Source organism: Rhineura floridana, chromosome 8 (assembly GCF_030035675.1).
Source record: "Rhineura floridana isolate rRhiFlo1 chromosome 8, rRhiFlo1.hap2, whole genome shotgun sequence".
Classification (NCBI taxonomy): domain Eukaryota; kingdom Metazoa; phylum Chordata; class Lepidosauria; order Squamata; family Rhineuridae; genus Rhineura; species Rhineura floridana.
In genome coordinates, this window is record NC_084487.1 from 34,604,719 (window position 1) to 34,625,848 (window position 21,130).

The 21,130-nt window shown below is 41.2% G+C and overlaps 2 protein-coding genes across 6 annotated transcripts in view; one reads left to right on the forward strand and one right to left on the reverse strand.

The window, feature by feature from the left end:
* The window catches only part of CHPT1 (choline phosphotransferase 1), a 29,230-nt gene extending 26,895 nt beyond the window's left edge, over positions 1-2,335 (forward strand). Inside the window, exons 9-10 of one of the 3 annotated variants that reach the window (XM_061638852.1) lie at positions 1-55; positions 2,099-2,335. In XM_061638852.1, coding sequence (XP_061494836.1) covers positions 1-55; positions 2,099-2,133 — 90 coding nt within the window. In that variant the 3' untranslated portion in view covers positions 2,134-2,335. The other 2 variants (XM_061638851.1, XM_061638853.1) reach the window with 2 other exon arrangements.
* The window catches only part of SYCP3 (synaptonemal complex protein 3), a 26,942-nt gene continuing 7,162 nt past the window's right edge, over positions 1,351-21,130 (reverse strand). For 2 of the 3 annotated variants that reach the window (XM_061638854.1, XM_061638855.1), the window contains exons 5-9: positions 19,890-19,924; positions 9,864-9,981; positions 8,830-8,929; positions 7,686-7,784; positions 2,313-2,441 (exon numbers count right to left, since the gene is read on the reverse strand). In XM_061638854.1, the coding sequence (XP_061494838.1) occupies positions 2,313-2,441; positions 7,686-7,784; positions 8,830-8,929; positions 9,864-9,981; positions 19,890-19,924 (481 nt within the window). Of the gene's footprint in view, positions 2,179-2,312; positions 2,442-7,685; positions 7,785-8,829; positions 8,930-9,863; positions 9,982-19,889; positions 19,925-21,130 lie in introns of those variants that run through there. The other variant, XM_061638856.1, reaches the window with a different exon arrangement.

Below are 21,130 nucleotides of genomic sequence, written 5' to 3' on the forward strand. Positions count from 1 at the left end.
ATGCCTTATGCTTTAGTGAGATCAGAAAAATGGAACCACAACTCTTTACCACAAGGCAAGTCTTTTTATGTAGCTAAGAGGCAAGAAATCTGCCAGCCTCAGCTGTGGACAGACTTGTAGTTTCAAATGTTTTTACTTTATGCAAAGCATTACTGTTGAGTTTTAAGCACCTTAGTGACACAAGTAGGTAAAACTAATGGTAGAGCAAATTATTTAAATCAATATATATAGTTCAGAACAACATAGCTCATTTTGTTTTGTCTTAGCTTTGATGTTCTGTAATAATAAGCCCAGTTGTACATACTGCCATGTGACAAGCTGGATTGACTACTTTCAAGAGATTCAGTGTTGACTTTTCCTTGATGTTTAGAGTTAGTTCATATTACACATTTTCTTTACTGAAACAGTCCCAAGTGGTTCCTAGCTATGTGCTTTTGTGTACAATAAATTATAATCATAGATAAAAAAAAATGCTGCCATGAACTTGGAAAATGCTGGCAACTATATCTAGCAGGGAGAGGTTGTGTTCTTCCTAGCCCACCAAGCAGTGGTTAACAGGCTGAGAGGAGCAGTTTTACAGGGGAAGGAAAGTGCATAGGGATACCTCTTCCTGTGTGTCTTCTCCCCCACTACAATTGTGTTCTCCTCAGTGCACTGTCTGCAAATGGCACAATTTACATGTACCCCCCCTCCAGCAGCAAAATTCAGCAGGGGTAAATTCAGCAGCAGCTTGGGCATCTGTGAGGGCTGCATGCAGGCCACAGGTTGCCCGTGTGTGCCTTAGAAGCTCAGCGTAATGAAGCTGCCCAGTCTTCTTCATTAAAAAGGAAACTATGGATCATTTAGCTAAAAACTAATCTAAACCCCTCCTAGGTCAGTTTTAAATAGGGGATGAAGAGTTCTTCTGACATGAACAACTGTGTTCTAGCTTTTTAGCTAGAAAATAGCACAACAGTAAATACCCACAAATGGCAAGACTTCAGAATCCAGCTCTGTCAGTTAGAAAACTGAGCGATTTGCATCATGTCACCAAATTCTAAATAAAATGCTGACTAATGGGGAAACTTATATAGAGAATCTGGATGAAGTGGCAAAAACGCGGCATTTAAGTAAAACTATAAATTTCAAGGACATTTCAAGAAAAACTAGAAAGTGAAAAAATCACAACTTCTTGCTTTGCTTCTGTTAAGATTTTTTTTAAAGTGGAGTAATTGTCCCAAATTCTTTTTGAAAGTGATGTCAGAGTTTAAGGCCAAATGCATTATTGTTACATTTCAACAGTTAAAACTGTGCTTCTAAGTTGCTGTAAAAGAGTATGCAGTGTTCCATAACCATGAAAACTTTGTTGCATTGTAATGTTTGAGTCACCAGTGTGTTTTTACAGTATGAAAATATAAAGCATTATGTTCATATTTATTTTTTTAAACTCAGACAAAGCTCATTGAAGGAAGGTTTTGCTATTTGGGAGTGGCGGGGGGAAGAAACATTTCAGTTGCAGATTTTGGAGATAGGTACCTGCTTGCTTAATATACAAGCTCTTCTTCAATAATCATTGTAGATGGCTTTTTAATTTAGCTTTTAATCAGGTTACATGAACTGCAGAATGCAAAATATTATTGCTTGTTTAATATCGACTAGGCTACCAGCCCCCAACCTTCCCTAAAAAAAGAGAACATTTTACTTACAGTAAGACCATGAAAAAGACCATGAAACTGGCAAATTATTAAGAGTGCCTTACAATAAAGGAAATCCTAAACTAGCAACGTGTACATTGTATAAAGAAGTTGTTATGCACTGTAGGTGTCCTGAACTTTCAAAAAGTATCTTAGCCCTGTTATCTAGATTCTTGGTTTAAGAGGTGAAAGAAGATTGGTGCAGATGGATTAACATTAAAGAGCCATTGGGGTACTTGAGAGAGAGAGAAGGAGAGGAAAAATCCATTGAATCCATTTCTGTTGTTAAACAGCAATGAGTTGATTTATCTGTAATCAGTGTTGAATATAAGGTATTCAAACATATGTAATTTTTAATATGGAGTTTAAAATATTGGCTCTTTTCCCCATATGGCTAATGTATATAATTGTATCATGTTACTTAGGTACAAGTTGTTTCTCCACTGAGCCATCAGAATAACATGGACTGAAGAGATTTGCGAACGGTTGCCATCTCTTGCTGTTGCTGTTATAAGAAAAGAGAAAAAATACTGATCAAATGTAAATTTTGTATCATAGTGTTCTGACTTGCTGAATTACAAATGGTGAATGTTAATTTTTCTATTTAAATGTTATATTTTAAAATGTCACTGAAGTTTTTCATAAATCAGTATTAACACTTACAGTGTCCATCATGATTTTCTTTTGCAACATAGCCATTTCTTTGCGAAGCTCATTTTGTGCGCCTACTAAAAGAGTTTCATGAGTCTTCTCCATGTCTTCCATACTCTAAAATCAGATAGCAGTTTCATGAAAAACTTGTCATTGGTTCACGCCAAGAAATTTGCTACATTTCAACTGTTGCCCATGAACTAGTGGCTAACAGTGGCAAAGACAGCAACCTGTACATCTCAGAATTTTGAAAAGTAATGTTAGCTGGCAAGACTTCAACTGGACTACAGTGTTCTGTTCTTGGCACTATGATATAAGGAGGATATTGGCAAAAATCTCCATGAGGAGTGCTAGAAAGATGAGTCTAACAAAGCAGTGATGCTGCCAACCCTTATAACATACGGTGCCTTGCAAAAGTAATCAGACCCCTGACCAATGCTCTCATATTACCGAATCACAAATGGTACATTGTAATTTCATTATGTATATTTTATTTTGAAACACTGAAACTTACAATCAATTATTGTAAGGTGACATTAGTTTTATGTTGGGAAATGTTAGTAAGAAACAAAAAAACTGAAAAATGTTGCTTGCTTAAGTATTCAACCCCCACACATTAATATTTAGTAGAGCCACCTTCACTGCAAAAACAGCTTTAAGTCTTTTGGGGTAGATATGTACCAGCTTTGCACACAGTGTCAGAGGGATTTTGGCCCATTCTTCTTGGCAGATTTGCTCCAGGTCATTCAGGTTGGTTGGATGTCATTTGTGGACAACAAGTTTCAGAGCGCCACAGATTCTCAATGGGATTGAGATCAGAACTTTGACTGGACCACTGTAGGACATTCACCTTTTTGTTCTTGAGCCACTCCAATGTTGGTTTGGTCTTGTGCTTGGGATCACTGTCCTGCTGAAAAGTGAATTTCCTCCCAAGCTTGTTTTTTTAGTGTACTGAAGCAGGTTCTCTTGCAGAATTTTCCTGTATTTTGCTCCATCCATTCTTCCTTCAAATTTAAAAAGATGCCAAGTCCCTGCTGATGAGAAGCATCCCCACAGCATGTGTTGGCTTGTGTGCGTTGTTGTGTGAAACAGCATACATTACGTTGGAGTTAAGTTGAGCAAGAAGACTTCTTCAGAGCATTTAAATCATGTAAGAGTCTTTATTAAGACATTAGGGCCAACAGGCTTAAGAGTAAATACATGTAGAGATTCTTCAGTCACCCCCCTTCTGGTACATCTCTCTCCATAGATAAACACAAAAACACAGCCTCTCAGCTCAGAGGAATAATTCAGAAGAGCAACAACTCACATAGACTCTGTTACAACTTTCCCAGCTGTTATCAGATGGCTACCATAGCAACGGCCCTGGCCGACCATTCCCAGACAGGTCATAGACATAACTCCCCCTTAACCACAGTTACGTCTTCACACTTGCAGGCTTCATGGAAAACTACTAGAGACAGTAATGCCTACTGGTCATCAGCCCAACACCACCACCACACTTCACTGTTGGGATGATGTGTCTCGAGGCATGGGCAGTGTTAGGTTTGCACCACACATACAGTAGGGCCCCGCTTCTCAGCGTTCCGCTTCTCGGCGGTTTGCTAATATGGCAGTAGCATGCCATCATGTGGATAATGTGTGTGAGGGAGTGTGTTGGGACTGGGGGTCAGTTATTGTTGGGGATTTTGTCCCAGCTTCCCCCCCTCCCTCTTTCACCTTCGTCTGTTCGTGGAGCTGGTTTGGGGTGTTTGGTTTCAGTTGTTCCCCCCCTCTTCATTTTTATTCTGCCTGCCCCTCTTTTGTTTGGAGATGGTGGAGGCTTCTGGTGCCGCCTCTGTTCTTGGAGCTGCGGTGGTGACGTCTCTCCCTCCTCCAGGGCCGTTTCTGCACCAGCAGGCAGAAGCGGTGAGTCTGAAGCTCACGCAGGCGGCTTCTGCTCGTGACCCTCTTGACTGCGTCGTCGTCTGTCCTTTCCCCGCCTGGCCTCGCGGTGACGGCGGCCTCCCCCCACGGCTTGCTATTGCAGCCACCTGGAGCGCGCGGGGGGTGGCTACTTGTACTTGCTACTGCGGCACTTTTGGAGCTCATGGTGGCAGCTCTCTCCCCTGGCAATAGCCTTTTTCCTCCCCCCCTTTCTTTTTTCAGAGCTTGCGGTTGCAGCTCCGGTTGAGGGGGGAGGCGGCAGTGCTTGGTGGCGCAGACTGCCTAGAGTGCGTGGCAGTGGTTCTTGGCTCCGCTAGTTGACTGCGGGGGTGGTTGACCTGTCACTGCTCCCCCAGGCACCTGTCTACCTTGATGGCCGCCATCGCTCTCCCTTGAGCCTGGTGCTGTCAGACTTTCCTGCCTTTTTCATCGCCATTTTGATGCTGTGTTTGCGTTTTTCACTTTTTGATGGGGGTCTGGAACCTAACCTGCCATATGAGTGGGGCACTACTGTAGTGCTTTGAGTTTTGGCCAAAAAATTATATCTTGGTCTCATCTGTCCACAACACAGCTGGGGCACTCTCATGCTTTCTGGCAAATTCCGGACATGCTTTCAGATGGTACTTTTTGAGTAATGTCTTCTTTCTTGCCACCCTCCTATACAGGCCATTGTTATGCAGAGCTCTTGATATGGTTGACTTGTGCACCATTACTCCACTCCCAGCCACTGAACTCTGAAGCTCCTTCAAAGTGATTGTTGGCCTCTCTGTGGCTTCTTTCACAAGTCTCCTCCTTGTTCGAGCTCTGAGTTTTGAGGTATGGCCTTTTCTTGGCAGTGCCTGGGTGGTGTGATGCAGCTTCCACTTCCTGATTATTGATCCAACTGTGCTCACTGAGATATAAACACTTGGATATTATTTTGTACCCTTTTCCTAATCTATACATTTGTATTCTGTTATCTCTCACTTCCATAGAATGCTCTCTGGTCTTCATTTTCCTTCAGATCCACAGCCTGACCAATGATCCTTCAACAGTGGGTTTTTTATCCTGACAATGTGACAGCAACTTTAATGGTTCACAGGTGGAGGCCAATGGTAAGGCAATTGTGTCCTTGATAGAGCAATTTCTTTCATCTGTGTAAACTGGAAGCTTTGACAGCACAGGGGTTGAATACTTCTGCAAGCAACATGTTTCAGTTTTTTGTTTCTTACAAACATTTCCCAACATAAAACCAGTGTTGGGCGTTGGATAGGGGAGAATATACCTTCCTCGTTCTCCTGGATCTCTCAGCGGCTTTCGATACCGTCGACCATGGTATCCTTTTGGATCGCCTGGGGGGATTGGGAGTAGGGGGCACTGTTCTACAGTGGTTCCATTCCTATCTCTCAGGCAGGTACCAACAAATAGCTTTGGGAGATGAGGTTTCAGACCCTTGGCCCCTTAACTGTGGAGTGCCACAGGGTTCTATCCTCTCTCCCATGCTGTTCAATATCTATGTGAAACCGCTGGGGGTATCATCAGGAGTTTTGGGCTGAAGTGTCACCAATATGCGGATGACACTCAGCTCTATCTCTCATTTAAATCTTCACCAGAGTTGGCTGTGGATACCATGTCCAAGTGCCTGGAGTCTGTAAGTGGTTGGATGGGAGAGAACAGACTGAAGCTGAATCCCGATAAGACCGAGGTGTTACTTGTGGGAGACAAAGGAAGGTTGGGTATTACAGACCTGATACTTAATGGGGTGAGATTACCCGTGAAGGACCAGGTCCGCAGCCTCAGGGTCATTCTTGACTCCCAGCTGTCCATGGAGGCTCAGGTTTCGGCGGTGAGTCGGGGAGCTTGGTATCAATTACATCTGATACAGAGGCTGCGACCCTACCTCCCTGTTCATCTGCTCCCACAGGTGATACATGCCCTGGTCTCCTCTTGCTTAGACTACTGTAATGCGCTCTACGTGGGGTTACCCTTGAAAACGGTCCAGAAATTACAGCTGGTACAGAATGCGGCGGCGTGCTTGATCAAGCGCAGCCGTCGCCGTGATCACATCATTCCAGTATTAATAGATCTTCACTGGTTACCAGTTGTTTACCGGGCCCGATTCAAGGTGTTGGTGTTGACCTTTAAAACCCTATACGGTTTCGGCCCAGTTTATCTGAAGGAGCGCCTCCAGAATCACCAAATATGCCGCCTCACAAGATCAGCCTCTCAAGACCTTCTCTCGGTCCCACCGGCTAAAACAGCTAGGCTGGTGCGGACCAGAGAGAGGGCATTTTTGGTTGTGGCCCCCACCCTCTGGAATTCCCTTCCGTATGATCTCCGACATGCTCCCTCCCTGATAGGTTTTCGTCGAGCCTTAAAAACCTGGCTATTCAGGCAGGCCTATGGGATTGAGGAGGATTAATTTTATGATGTTTTAACTGGAAATTGGTTGTTGGGACTGTAGACTGTTTTTGTATATTGTATATTATGTATAGCTTTTAGCTAGTGTAAGTCGTCTAGAGTGTCCACTAACCTGGACAGATAGGCGACCAATAAATAAAATTATTATTATTATTATTATTACAATAATTGATTTTGAGTTTCAGTGTTTCAAAATAAAATATCATACATAATGAAATTACAATGTTCCTTTTGTGATTCAATAATATGAGAGCATTGGTCAGGGGTCTGATTACTTTTGCAAGGCACTGGACATGTGTGTACAAAACCTGAATTGCAACAGGCTTGAAATAATTAGCATTACTTGAATGTTTTGTCCAATTATGAAAATTAGATGTAGCCATGCTATCATCAGAGGGGATCAGCACTACTCATGGGGCAATGTTCAGTGGATACTGACACTACTCTACATACAAAGCTATTGGGTAACAGAGACAGATGAAAACAGCAGAATGGATGCAAGATGACTGTATGGATTATAAGAGGGTGATTGATAGGATGGCCTTACACAGATTATATGTAGTAGCTGCAATCAATTTTAATATTTTTAAGTACTGATGTATAGACAGTATATGTAGATGTTGTCACATGCAACATATATCTTTAGCAGCAGGGACAGAGTTGGATGTCTAGTTGTATGCCATGGTTATGTGAACAGAAGACAAGCTCATGCAACTAATTTTTCTCTTCCCTTCCTTCCCCTACCCCTTCAAAAAACTCTCTCCACAAGAGCTCTGCTGATGGAATTTCAGGCAGTTCCCTCTGTCCTGACACAGCCTTCAATGTTCAGGAAGGCCTCCTCACCCTCTGGTGAGAGATTTGGGGGGGTATGGGGGCTGCAGAGAGGAGGAAAAGAGACACAACAGTTGTGGGAGCTGCCTTCTCACCAAACCACTGGATACAGCTCTCTGTAGCTAAAATAACAATGCACCTTTAATGGAAAACTTAATTACACTATTTTAAAAAATAATTTGATTGAAAATATATATACTTTACCTTTAAAAACTGTTCATACAGCTGCTTAATTGTTTTCAGTCTTTGACTCTGAACTATTCTTGCTTGTTGGAAAACCTTTTGTTGTTGCCGAAACATGTTCTAAAGCAGGAAAAAGGGGATGAATAAATGCAGGGCTAATAATTAGTATAAAAAAATTCAGTCAGATTGTTGCTAACCGTATGCATTACCAACCATCTGATTGAATTTTGTTATACTAATCCAGTATACCAAATTCAGTGGAGGGTATTCCATTAGAGTAAATGGAACACAGTCCCACAAACTTCTGTCTGCCTTCTTACCAACAGCCACTCTAGAAGATGGCACTGCCTGTGGCAGTATCCTCCTCCTTTGTCTGTTTTGTTCCTGTGGAAGTCAGCAGGAAAAGGATGGGGACAAAACTAGAATTAGCTGGATGCGCCTGTCATTGGCTCTGGTTCCACTTCTGTTAATCTCCCTGCCTTCCACCCTATCAGTCACCCTACCAGTCACAGGCCAACTTATTAATCAACTTTTTTTAAAAAAAAAATCAACTTGTATTAAGTTTATCCATGTTTAAGCCTCTGTGGTATATTCAGCCTTTGCTGTATATTCAGATAAGGCTTTGAAAGAGCAAAAAAGAAAATGGTGTAGTTTTTGTACCTCAAACTATTTCTGATGACAAGGCTTTTGTTGCTTTCTCTTGCTGGTATTTATTTACCCTGTTTATCTGCTACTATTAACAATGGTCCAACTAATAGGAGTAATTTAATACTTAACTTCCACTTAAAATGTTGCCATTTAAATGTTCCTAGCACTGCAAGCTCTTCCTGGTTGTATGAATCTAAGAAACAGATTGATCAGAGTACAGGTGTCTACCACCTATAGCATAGCAGTGTATATTGACGTGACCTCCCACATAATCTCTAACAGGCTTATGTGGGGCAGTTTATATACAGATGAGTGCTTGGACTCTGCTAATTTACCTAAATCTCTTTCACCCTGGGTCATCATATTGTTTTCATATACTCATTAGTGAACATTGCCTGTCTGGTTTCTTAGTGATAACTTCCTATGTTATAGTATAAGGAAAATGAAATATGAGATGTTCATATTAAATATCAACCTCAGGCACTTATATTTATTCAAAATATTAAGAAAAACAAACCGCTAATTTTTCTTCCTGTTCCTCTGCTTTCTGTATATCAGCATCCCATTGTTGAAATACATGCAGGAATTGCTGGGAGTACTCATGGTTGACCTTCTGCCTAAAATATTTTAAACATGAAAGAATGCATTTATGAATGTAATATGAAATACCATTGACTTATAAAGCCATCAGTGACAGATGGAGAATCTAAAACATTAAGTTAGTCACACAAAGCTTCAGAAAAAGGAAAAGTTGGTAGATTTAAGGGAGCATTTAGAAAGTCAAAGGTGGTTACCTGCAATTTTTCTTCTAATTTGGAAAAACAACAACAGTAAAATGTTACATTTGAGCATTGTTCTGAAGTACATTTACAGTGCAATCCTATGCATGTTTACTTAGAAGTACGCTCAATTATGTTCAGTGGGATTCACTCCCAACTAAATGTGTGAGATTGCAACTTTAATGAAATCTTATTTTAAAGAATCTATTTTTACGAGGAAAAATTCTGATGGTGAACAAATTCCGTTTTAATAAGTCACCAAGAAATCACATTCAGACAGACAATCCAAGCTCAGTCAGTCAGAGAAGGGCTTTCTTTTTTTTGGGCCAGGGCTAGGGAGGACATGCCGTTCCTTTCATCACTTTGCCCATTTTGGCTTTTCTCCTTGTTAACTCCCCCAAACCACATGAAATTAGACATTGGGCCACAGGTTGCCCATTCCTGCAATAAATGTGCAATGATTTTCTAGTGAAATGGGGAAGGGCCATAGGTCAGTGGTAGCACATCTGCTTTGCATACAGAAGGTCCCAGGTTCAATCCCAAGTATCTCCAGGTAGGGGTGAAAGAGATTCCCTGTCTGAAATGCTGAAGAGCCATGGCCAGTCAGTTGTAGACAATACTGAGCTAAATGGACCGATGGTCTGACTTGGTATATGGCAGCCTCTTATATCCCTAAACATACAATACTGTTAACCATATAAATCCTTAAGAAGCAAACAAACAGAAAAAAGTTTTTTGTCATTAACAAAATGCAACAACTGTAACTCCTCACCTTTGCTCTTGTTGTGTTTTCCAAACATGTTCTATTTTCTGGTTGCTTGTTTTGAGAGAAGCCTTAGTGTACATTTCTAATTTTTTCCTTTTAGCCAGAAGAGCTTTGTTAATGTCAGCTACAGAAAGGCAAACAATTATTTGGCATTGTGTTGTAAAATATGTCAACATTTAGAAACTGTTTTTGTTTTTTAAAGACTAATATGGCTTTAACATGAAAGTAAACCTAACATGTTTAGAGAGCTGTTGCAGTCTTAGGAAACAGTAGTTAATGAATGAAGTCAATAACCTCTTTTCACACTGATAATGAATCTAGCATAGAATTATGGTGTTTATATGGGAGTTACTTGTAACCACAAAAAACATGCACTGGAGAAAAACTGGCTGGTATAATCTAGTCTGCCCAAGAATTTCAGTTCTTCCTGCATGAAGACCTTTTCAAACAAAGCATAGAGCCCAGCAATCTTTATACATGGTTTTGTAGAACACGAATGAAAAAATAGATGCCTATGGAGGTTAAAAGTTTAGAACTCTGCAAAATGCAGGATTACTTAAGCTGTTGCCTTCTTTCACTATTAGATTATTAGCATATCGCATCATTTGCATACATATTTTGAAATTTCTTCTATTAGACCATTTCACAAAGTCCAGGATATCTTTAACAAGGCTTCTAGCCCATGCTCAAATTGGATCAGCTGCAGCCAAGCCATGTGGATAATAGGGATGAAACCTGATTATAGATTTTTTTGGTGACTGATCATATGAATTTTAGTCAACAGATTGATTAAATCTGCTACCGGTAAAAGCACTGCTGAAGCAAGAAACACACTTTTTGTTTTTTAGATGATGTGCAAGGCATTGTCTTAGAAGAAACATGTATGCCAGAATGGAGATTATCTGTTTTAACACCCAATTATTTGTCTTTCTCACAGTCCATGTAAGCATAAAGCTCTCCTCCAACACAACATTTCAAATGAGTTGATGTTTCTCTTATCCGCGTGTTTCACTGTCCAACTTTCACATCCATACATAGAGATCGGGAATACCACGGTCTGAACGATTCTGACTTTAGTGATCAGTGATTCATCTTTGCATTTGAGGACCTTTTCAAGTTCTCTCATAGCTGCCCTCCCCAGTCCTAGTCTTCTTCTGATTTCTTGACTATTGTCTCCATTTTGGTTAATGACTGTGACAAGGTATTGATAATCCTTGATAAGTTCAATGTCATCGTTGTCAACAAAGTTACATAACTCTTCTGTTGTCATTATTTTAGTCTTCTTCATGTTCAGCTGTAGTCCTGCTTTTGTGCTTTCCTCTTTAACTTTAACCAGCATTTGTTTCAAATTGTTACTGGTTTCTGCTAGTAGTATGCATATCTTAAATTATTGATATTTCTCCCTCCAGTTTTCACACCATCAGATACTGTGGCACCCCAATTTCTTTTAAAGCATTCCATAGTTTTTCATGATCTATACAATCAAAGGCTTTGGTGTAATCTTTAAAGCAAAGGGCGATTTCCTTCTGAAATTCCTTGGTCCGTTCCATTATCAAACGTTTGTTTGCGATATGATCTCTGGTGCCTCTTCCCTTTCTAAATCCAGCTTGGATGTCTGGCATTTCTCGTTCCATATATGGTTAGTGCCTTTGTTGTAGAATCTTGAGCATTACTTTACTTGCATGGGATATTAAGGCAATAGTTTGATAATTACTGCATTCCCTGGGATCCCCTTTCTTTTGAAGTGGGATGTATATTGAACACTTCCAGTCTGTGGGCTATTGTTTAGTTTTTCATATTTGTTGACAAATGTTTGTCAAAGTTTGGACAGATTCAGTCTCAGTTACGTGTAGCAACTCTATTGGTATGGCATCTGTTCCTGGTGATTTGTTTCTTCCAAGTATTTTAAGAGCAGCTATCACCTCACATTCTAAAATTGCTGGTTCTTCATCATATGGTTTTTCCATGAATGAATCTGTCATCCTGGCATCTCTTTTATAGAGTTCTTCAGTGTATTGCTTGCATCTTCCTTTTATTTCATCTTGGTCAGTCAGTGTGTTCCCCTGTTGATTATTCAACATCTCTACTCTTGATTTAAATTTCCCTTTAATTTCTATGCAATAACTATTGTAACAGTTCTCTTTGTCCCTACATATTAGTCACTGTACTGTTGCAATTAGGGTTCTAACCATGTTTCTATCTCCTTTTGCTTTTGTTTTCCTTCTTTCTGTAACCATTTTAAGAGTTTCTTCAGTCATCCATTGGGGTCTTTCTCTCTTTTTAACTAGAGGTATTGTCTTTTTACATTCTTCCCTGATAACGTCTCTGACTTGGCTCCATAGTTCTTCTGGTTCTCTGTCAACTAAGTTTAAAGCCTCAAATCTGTTCCTTATTTGATCGTTATATTCTTCTGGGATGTTATTTAAATTGTATTTTGGCATTATGATTGCTTTGTTCTTCTTTAGCTTTACTTAGATTTTTGATATTACCTGTTCATGATCTGTACTGCAGTCTGCTCCTGTTCTTGTTTTCCCAGAAAGAATGGAACTTCTCCATCTTCTGCTACCAATTATATAATCAGTTTGATTCCTATATTGACCATTTGGTGATGTGTACAGTCATCTTTTCAGTTGCTCAAAAAATGTGTTTGCAAGAAACAAATGATTGGCTTCACAGAATTCGGTAAGTCTTTCTCCTGCTTCATTTCTATCTCCTAAACCCCATTTCCCCACAATTCCTAGTTCTTCTCTGTTCCCTATTTTTGCATTCCAGTCCCACATGATTATCACAACAACTTGTTTTGGTGTGTGATAATTTCTTCCTGTACTTCTGCATAAAATCTCTCCAATTCCTCTTCTTTTGCATTTGCCGTTGGAGTGTAGACCTGGATGATGGTTATGTTAATAGGTTTCCCATTAAATCTCATTGATGTCACTCGCTCAGACCTTGTGTTATAGCTCCTAACTGCTTTTGCTACATCACTTGTCACTATTAAAGCAACCCCGTTTCTTCTTAATTTCTCATTTCCTGCATAAAATATTTTGTAGTTGCCTGATTAAAAATGTCCCATTCCCATCCATTTCAATTCACTCACGCCAATTATAGTAATGTTGATATATTCATTTCTTTCTTGACAATTTCTAACTTTCCCTGGTTCATGTTTCTCACATTCCATGTTCCTATTGTGTTCATCATACAACTCCAGACTCTCCTTTCACGTCTGTGCACATCAACCTCTGGGCTTCCTTTCAGCTTTGACCCAGCTGTGTCATTAGTCACAGCGCTACTCGTACTTGTCCTTTGCTCTTCCCCAGTAGCTTGGTGAGTGCCTTCTGACCTGGGGGTCTCATCTTCCAGCACTATCTCGTGTTGCATTTTGGATACTCTGTCTATAGGGGTTTCGTGGTAAGAGTTATTCAGAGGTGGTTTACCATTGCCTTCATCTAAGTTTGGATGCATCTTAGTCTGGTGTCTCAGCTTTGACCATTCCACCTTGGGTACCCTTGCTAGGAGTCTAGCCTCTTGGTCTAAACTCCTGACAGCATTGCTCTCAGCTTCTTTGACACTCTCAAACCCCCTCAACACGTTAAGGTATGCATTTTAGAGGGGGTTCATATGTCTAAAAACTGAAAATTTATTTATTTGACAAACTGGTTTGCATCCAACTAAGTTCTTTCTAGGGTAGGCTCATTAACTTAGGTCCATGAATTTTAACATTATCCATTAATTTCAGAGGGCCTGCTCTGAGTGGAACTTAGCTGGATACAACCCTGTACTTTGATAGTTATTTACTTTTATAGTTCTGCTATAGAGCTGTATGCTATGATGCATAGAAAAGTGAAAAACAAAATATTTAATTAAATATCTACTTACAGTTAACATTGATATTTTTAATTTAGTTGTTAATTGAGAAATATTAACTGCGATTTTCTTCATCTACTATATTGTTTCTTCAATGCGTACCAACGCGTGGAGCTTGGGAAACAAGCAAGGGGAGCTTGAAGTCTTAGTGCATCAAGGCAAATATGACATCATAGGGATAACAGAAACTTGGTGGGATGACTCCCATGATTGGAATATAGCCATTCAAGGATATAAACTCTACAGAAAGAATAGAAGCAACAGAAAAGGAGGGGGAGTAGCGTTATACGTCAAAGACAAATACACCTCTATGGAAATCCAAGAGAGCGAACAAAGGGGTCTGGTAGAGACCATTTGGGTAAAAATAAATGGAGAAACAAATAAAACCGACATGGTAGTAGGTGTCTACTACAGACCCCCTGGCCAAGAAGAGGTGGTAGACGAGGCCTTTCTCAAACAAATCTCTGAAATCTCAAGGAGGCAAGTAGTAGTAGTGATGGGGGACTTCAACTACCCGGATATCTGCTGGGAGACAAACTCTGCGAAGCACAAAGCCTCCAACAAATTCCTGATGGGCCTTGCTGATAATTTCCTCTTTCAAAAAGTAGAAGAAGGAACAAGGGGATCGGCAATCCTGGACCTGATCTTAACTAACACGGACGAATTGGTCATGGGAATTAAAGCGGTCGGTACCTTGGGAGAAAGTGACCACGTAATGCTGGAATTCAGGATTCTGGGGAAAGCCAAAGAAGAATATAGTCAAACATGGACCTTGGATTTCAGGAAAGCCAATTTTAGCAAGCTCAGGGAAATGATGGGTAGGATCCCGTGGCTAGATAGACTAAAGAAAAAAGGAGCCCAAGAAGCATGGGAGTTCATGAAGAAGGTATTACAAAAAGCGCAATCGCAAACAATTCCAAAGAGGAAGAAAAATGGAAGACATCGGAAAAAGCCAATGTGGCTACACGGAAGACTGGTGGAGGAGGTCAAAATAAAAGAGAGCATGTATAAAGAATGGAAGGAAGGACGCATCACCAAGGAAGAGTACCGACGAGCGGCTCAGGCTTGCAGGAATAGCGTAAGGAAAGCTAAAACCCAGAATGAGCTGAGGCTGGCGAGGGAAGCGAGGAACAACAAAAAGGGGTTTTTCAGATATGTTCGAAGCAAGAGAAAGACCAAGGAAACGGTGGGACTACTGCTCAATGAGGATGGCAAAATGTTGACAGATAACGACAAAAAAGCAGAACTGCTCAACACCTATTTTGCCTCCGTTTTCTCCCAAAAAGGGAACAGTGTGCAACCTTGCATCGGTAGCAATCTCAGTAAGGGGTCGGGATTGCAGTTCGAGATTGATAAGGACATAGTCAGGAAATACCTAGTTAACCTAAATGAGTTCAAATCTCCAGGGCCTGATGAACTGCATCCCAGAGTATTGAAGGAACTTGCGGATGTACTCTCAGAACCTCTTGCCATCATCTTTGAGAAATCATGGAGAACGGGAGAGGTGACAGAGGATTGGAGACGGGCAAACGTCGTCCCGCTCTTTAAAAAGGGTAAAAAAGAAGATCCGGGGAATTACAGGCCAGTCAGTCTGACTTCAATACCGGGAAAGATATTAGAACGGATAATAAAAGAGTCCATTGGCAACTATCTAGATTGACAATGCTGTGATTAGAAGGAGCCAGCATGGGTTTGTCAGGAAAAAATCCTGTCAAACTAATCTCATCTCTTTTTTTGATCGGGTCACTAGCTTAGTAGATGGTGGAAATGCTGTAGATGTCATCTATCTAGATTTCAGCAAGGCGTTTGACAAAGTCCCCCACGACCTTTCGATTAGCAAACTAGTCAAATGCGGACTACGTGGAAATACTGTCAGGTGGATTCACAACTGGTTGGAAAACTGTACTCAAAGAGTGGTCGTCGGTGGCTCTGCTTCGGACTGGAAGGAGGTCTCGAGTGGAGTGCCACAGGGTTCTGCCCTGGGGCCGATACTCTTCAACATTTTTATCAATGACTTAGATGATGGAGTGGAGGGAAGCCTTATGAAGTTTGCGGATGATACGAAACTGGGAGGGATAGCTAACACAATGGAAAACAGGAATAAAATCCAAAGGGACCTGGATAGACTAGAAAATTGGGCTGAAATTAATAAAATGACATTCAATAAAGACAAATGCAGGATTCTGCATTTAGGCCACAAAAACAAAATGCACGGGTACAGGATGGGAAATACCCGGCTTAGCAGTAGTGTGTGTGAGAAGGACCTTGGAATTGTAGTGGATCGCAAGTTGAACATGACCCAGCAGTGTGATGCTGCGGCAAAAAAGGCAAACGCGGTTTTGGGCTGCATAAACAGAGCTGTAGTTTCCAGGTCGAGGGAAGTAATAGTCCCACTATATTCTGCATTAGTCAGGCTTCATCTGGAATACTGTGTTCAGTTCTGGGAGCCTCATTTTAAGAAAGGTATAGACAAGTTAGAGCGGGTTCAGAAGAGGGTGACGAGGATGATAGCCGGTATGGAGAACAAGTCTTATGAGGAAAGGTTGAAGGAACTTGGCATGTTCAGTCTGGTGAAGAGAAGGCTGAGGGGTGACATGATTGCACTCTTTAAGTACCTGAAGGGCTGTCACATAGAGGAGGGTACAGATTTGTCCACTGCTGCCCCAGAGGGTAGGACTAGGTCTAATGGTTTTAAGTTGCAGGAGTGCAGATTCAGATTGGACATTAGAAGGAACTTCTTGACAGTAAGGGCAGTTCGGCAATGGAACCGACTGCCTAGGGAGGTGGTGGGATCCCCTTCGCTGGATGTCTTCAAGCAGAGGCTGGACAGCTATCTGCGGGAGATGCTCTAGCTGTGGATTTCCTGCTGTGAGCAGGGGGTTGGACTCGATGGCCTACAAGGCCCCTTCCAACTCTATGGTTCTATGATTCTATTCCTAACAGTTCTAGTGGCACTTTAAAGAATAAGTTTTATTGCAGTTTAAGTTTTCATGGACTAGAGTTCACTTCACCAGATAAACCACTTCCGGGAAGGGTGACTTCGCTTGTGCCTGCTTTTGGGACAGGCTCCCGCCTCAAAAGAAGCTTATTCAGATATAAATCAGTCAGAACATTTTTTTTTTTGACTGATGAAATTTCTCCCGGGCAGGGAGAAACGTAGAGATCAACCTCAAAAGCCTGTTTTTGTTGGGAGGACTGGATTTCATTAATTTATGAGATAAGGTCCAGCCAACAATGCCGGACGGACTTTCGAACAAGCTCTATCTGCTTAAGCGATACGTTTATCTTTTCTTTAAAGAGAGAACGGACTAACAGGCAAGCACCCTTCTTTCTATTATTTTTTTTACTTGGTTTAAATTGTTGCAGCAAAAGGAGATTTGTCAGATTGATCGGCTTTGGACAGCTTCTGGGTGAGCTATAACTCTTCTCTGTTATCCACGAAATTAACAGCTTATCTCTGTTTCTGTCGCAAAAAGCTGTCCTGGAAGTGCATTCTAAAGATAATAAACAGAAGAGGGATTTCTATTCCTGATTTCTATTCCAAGGAATATTATATTGTCTGGGACTATTCTCTTTTTGGTCTATTTTATTTTGATGAATCTGCTTCTTCACGACGCCACTAACTGTTTTGATGCTGGGAACTAAATTTGTTTTGCATTCTTGAACATAGAGAGATAAGGCAGGTTGCTCTGTTTATACTGTGATGTCATCAAGCCTGGAATATTAACCCAATTGTTGCTGACATAAGAAGTGGTTTTTCTTTATTTTTGTTTTGCTTTGTTTTCGTGGTTTTAAAAATGGCAATCAAGAAAGTGGCTGAGAATCTGGAAGTAACTATGTTTCAGAAAATAATGGATGAGATTGAGATAACGAAACAAACCCTGCGACAGGGTAGTAAGGAGCTGAAAATTGAACTGAGCAAAATGACGCAGGAGTTTAAAGAAATAGGGGATCCTGTGAGAGAGGAGAATGAGATCAGAGATGAGAAAAGAAAAAATAAAGGGAAGATACAAGCCCTGGAGATTGGAACAAATGTGGAATTGGAAAAAGATCTGGAGTTTATGGATTTTAGAAATAAAATCTACTGTTTGGAATTTAACGTTATCTCTGAAGAAATTAATGAAGATATTAGAGATAAAGTTATCAATGGCTTGGATAATCTTCTGGACTGGAATGATGTGATGGAGCTTGATATAGAGAAAATCTATGGAATTAACTGCAGCCATGTGACAATGGAAAAACTCTTAAGAGATGAGCCAGTGCATTTTGTAAAAAAGAAGAACACAGATATGACTTTACAACAGTATTTCAGCAACTTATTCAGAATGGATGGCAAGAAAATATTTGGGATAGACTCTTATTATATGACTATGGCTACAACAGCAAGATTATTATGGAATACTGATAATGGAAGATTGGACACTGAAATTACTGGACTTAACAGGACTATTGAAGATGGAAGATGGAACTAATAGGGATAATGGAATAATGGCTATTGAAATTATTGGACCTAACAGATTCTGATGAGATGGATTAATCGAAATGTTTATTTGGACTATGGTTATGACAATAAGATTATTATAATTATTAACGAGATGGATTAATTGACATGTTTATTTGGAGAAAAATTGATAGATATATTTCTTAAAGAATTGAAACCTCTCTTTGACTTTTTGTGGAAAGAATAAAGTAATGTTTATGAGATTTGATGATTAATTAAGATAACTACTGGAGGAAAGTGATTTTATAATATGATTTAAGAGACAGGATTGTTATATATTGTAGACCTATAACTGATTTGATCTGTGACAAATGGGAAGTCAACATTTTATTTTTTTTTGTTTAATCATTTTTGTTTTGTTTTTTGTCTTTGAATGTTTTATGATTTTGTTTTCTATGTTTTATGAAAATTTGAATAAAAATTATTGTAAAAAAATAAAATAAAGACAAATGCAGGATTCTGCATTTAGGCCACAAAAACAAAATGCACGGGTACAGGATGGGAAATACCCGGCTTAGCAGTAGTGTGTGTGAGAAGGACCTTGGAATTGTAGTGGATCGCAAGTTGAACATGACCCAGCAGTGTGATGCTGCGGCAAAAAAGGCAAACGCGGTTTTGGGCTGCATAAACAGAGCTGTAGTTTCCAGGTCGAGGGAAGTAATAGTCCCACTATATTCTGCATTAGTCAGGCTTCATCTGGAATACTGTGTTCAGTTCTGGGAGCCTCATTTTAAGAAAGGTATAGACAAGTTAGAGCGGGTTCAGAAGAGGGTGACGAGGATGATAGCCGGTATGGAGAACAAGTCTTATGAGGAAAGGTTGAAGGAACTTGGCATGTTCAGTCTGGTGAAGAGAAGGCTGAGGGGTGACACGATTGCACTCTTTAAGTACCTGAAGGGCTGTCACATAGAGGAGGGTACAGATTTGTCCACTGCTGCCCCAGAGGGTAGGACTAGGTCTAATGGTTTTAAGTTGCAGGAGTGCAGATTCAGATTGGACATTAGAAGGAACTTCTTGACAGTAAGGGCAGTTCGGCAATGGAACCGACTGCCTAGGGAGGTGGTGGGATCCCCTTCGCTGGATGTCTTCAAGCAGAGGCTGGACAGCTATCTGCGGGAGATGCTCTAGCTGTGGATTTCTTGCTGTGAGCAGGGGGTTGGACTCGATGGCCTACAAGGCCCCTTCCAACTCTATGGTTCTATGATTCTATTCCTAACAGTTCTAGTGGCACTTTAAAGAATAAGTTTTATTGCAGTTTAAGTTTTCATGGACTAGAGTTCACTTCACCAGATAAATGTGATGAAGTGGATTCTTGTCCATGAAAACCTATGCCATACTAAAACTGTTATTCTTTAATGCATCACTAGACTCTTTGTTGTTTTTGCTGCAACATAGCTACCCTTCCGAAAATTAATGAACAGAGCAATTCTATCTTTGGAGCAGTGGATTCTGGGATAGAGCAACCACCTCATTACCCTGCTGGCTGGATTGCTTTGACTGGGATGGGAAGCAGAATTTTTCATTTTCTTTCCCACTGAGTTCTTTGAAAATAATCTTCTCTTTGACCACAATCTTGCCTGTCCCCTTTCACTTTTGTCAAACAAAAGAGGAAATAATCCAATGTAACTTTTTATCGATGATATGGTGTGTAAATATATTTCAAAACATACCTCCAAATCTTTCTAGCATATTCTGTACTTCTCCCCTATAAAAAAGTTCATATTTTTACATTACTTTTTTACTTTATGAGAACTAGTTTACCGTATATTCCGGCGTATAAGACGACTGGGCGTATAAGACGACCCCCAACTTTTCCAGTTAAAATATAGAGTTTGGGATATACTCGCCGTATAAACTATATAAGTCTTATATAAGGTAGTTTACTATGCTCCTAAATCCAGGGATTATCACGTGGCCCAGAACATCGCCCCACTGAGGAGGGGAGATTTCGATTGATCTTCTCAGCGCCCCCCTCCTCAAGTCTTTTCCCTCCAGATTCTGGCTGGAAACCCCACTTGGGAATTCCCCGTCCCCTTCTCTCCAACCCGCCCCCTTCTCTCCAACCCGCCTCACCTCTCTCTCTCTCTCTTTCTGTCCCTTCACCCAAGTGGACAAGCGTGGCTGGGGGCTCACCAGGTCCTCCTGGGCGCGGAGGAGAAAGGCCAGCTTCCCCGCGCGGATGGGGCGGGCTGGACAGAGGCGGAGGTGAAACTTTGCCTCCTATTTCAGGCTGCTCCGGGTTGAAGGAGGAACCTCGCGGTAAGATGGCTTTGCTCCCTCCACGCATCAGCCTCCAAGGATCGTGCAGAAGGCAAGACGGCGAGGAGATCATGCACTGGAGGACCCAGACGCTCCTTCCCAGATTTCCTGTCTCTCTAGGAATCAATCCCTATAATTTAACCCTTAGAAAGCCAGGCAGGAATCCAAGGCGGCCGCGCTTGCTGTTTTAAAAGGTTGTTGTTATTCCTGGGGAACTCCCTTGGGGGGGGGATTCTTCCTGACCCGGGTCGCTAATTTTTCCTGTTTTTCGTCTAACGGCCATCAGAGAGACCGCGGCTGCGGTTCTCTCTATTCCCAGCGGGAGCTTGCGGCTGCAGCTCCTGCCGTTACCCCCCGTTTGCCCAAGTTCTCCCCGGGAGCCTTTTGTGGCTTCTCCCTCCTGTATCTGGCCGTTTCGAGTCAATTCGTCTCAGGCTCTGCCGAGGCTTCCCTCCTCAGGGCAGTAACTTCTTGAGCCTCGCTGCGTTGCCTTCCTCGCCGCGACGGTCTCTCTGGACGGCGGGTGCGACTGCTTCCACTCCCGCTGCAGCTTTTTTTTTTACTTAATTTTCCCGCTCTTTTTCAGCACCCGGCGTATAAGACGACCCCCGACTTTGGAGAAGATTTTCCGGGGTTAAAAAGTCGTCTTATA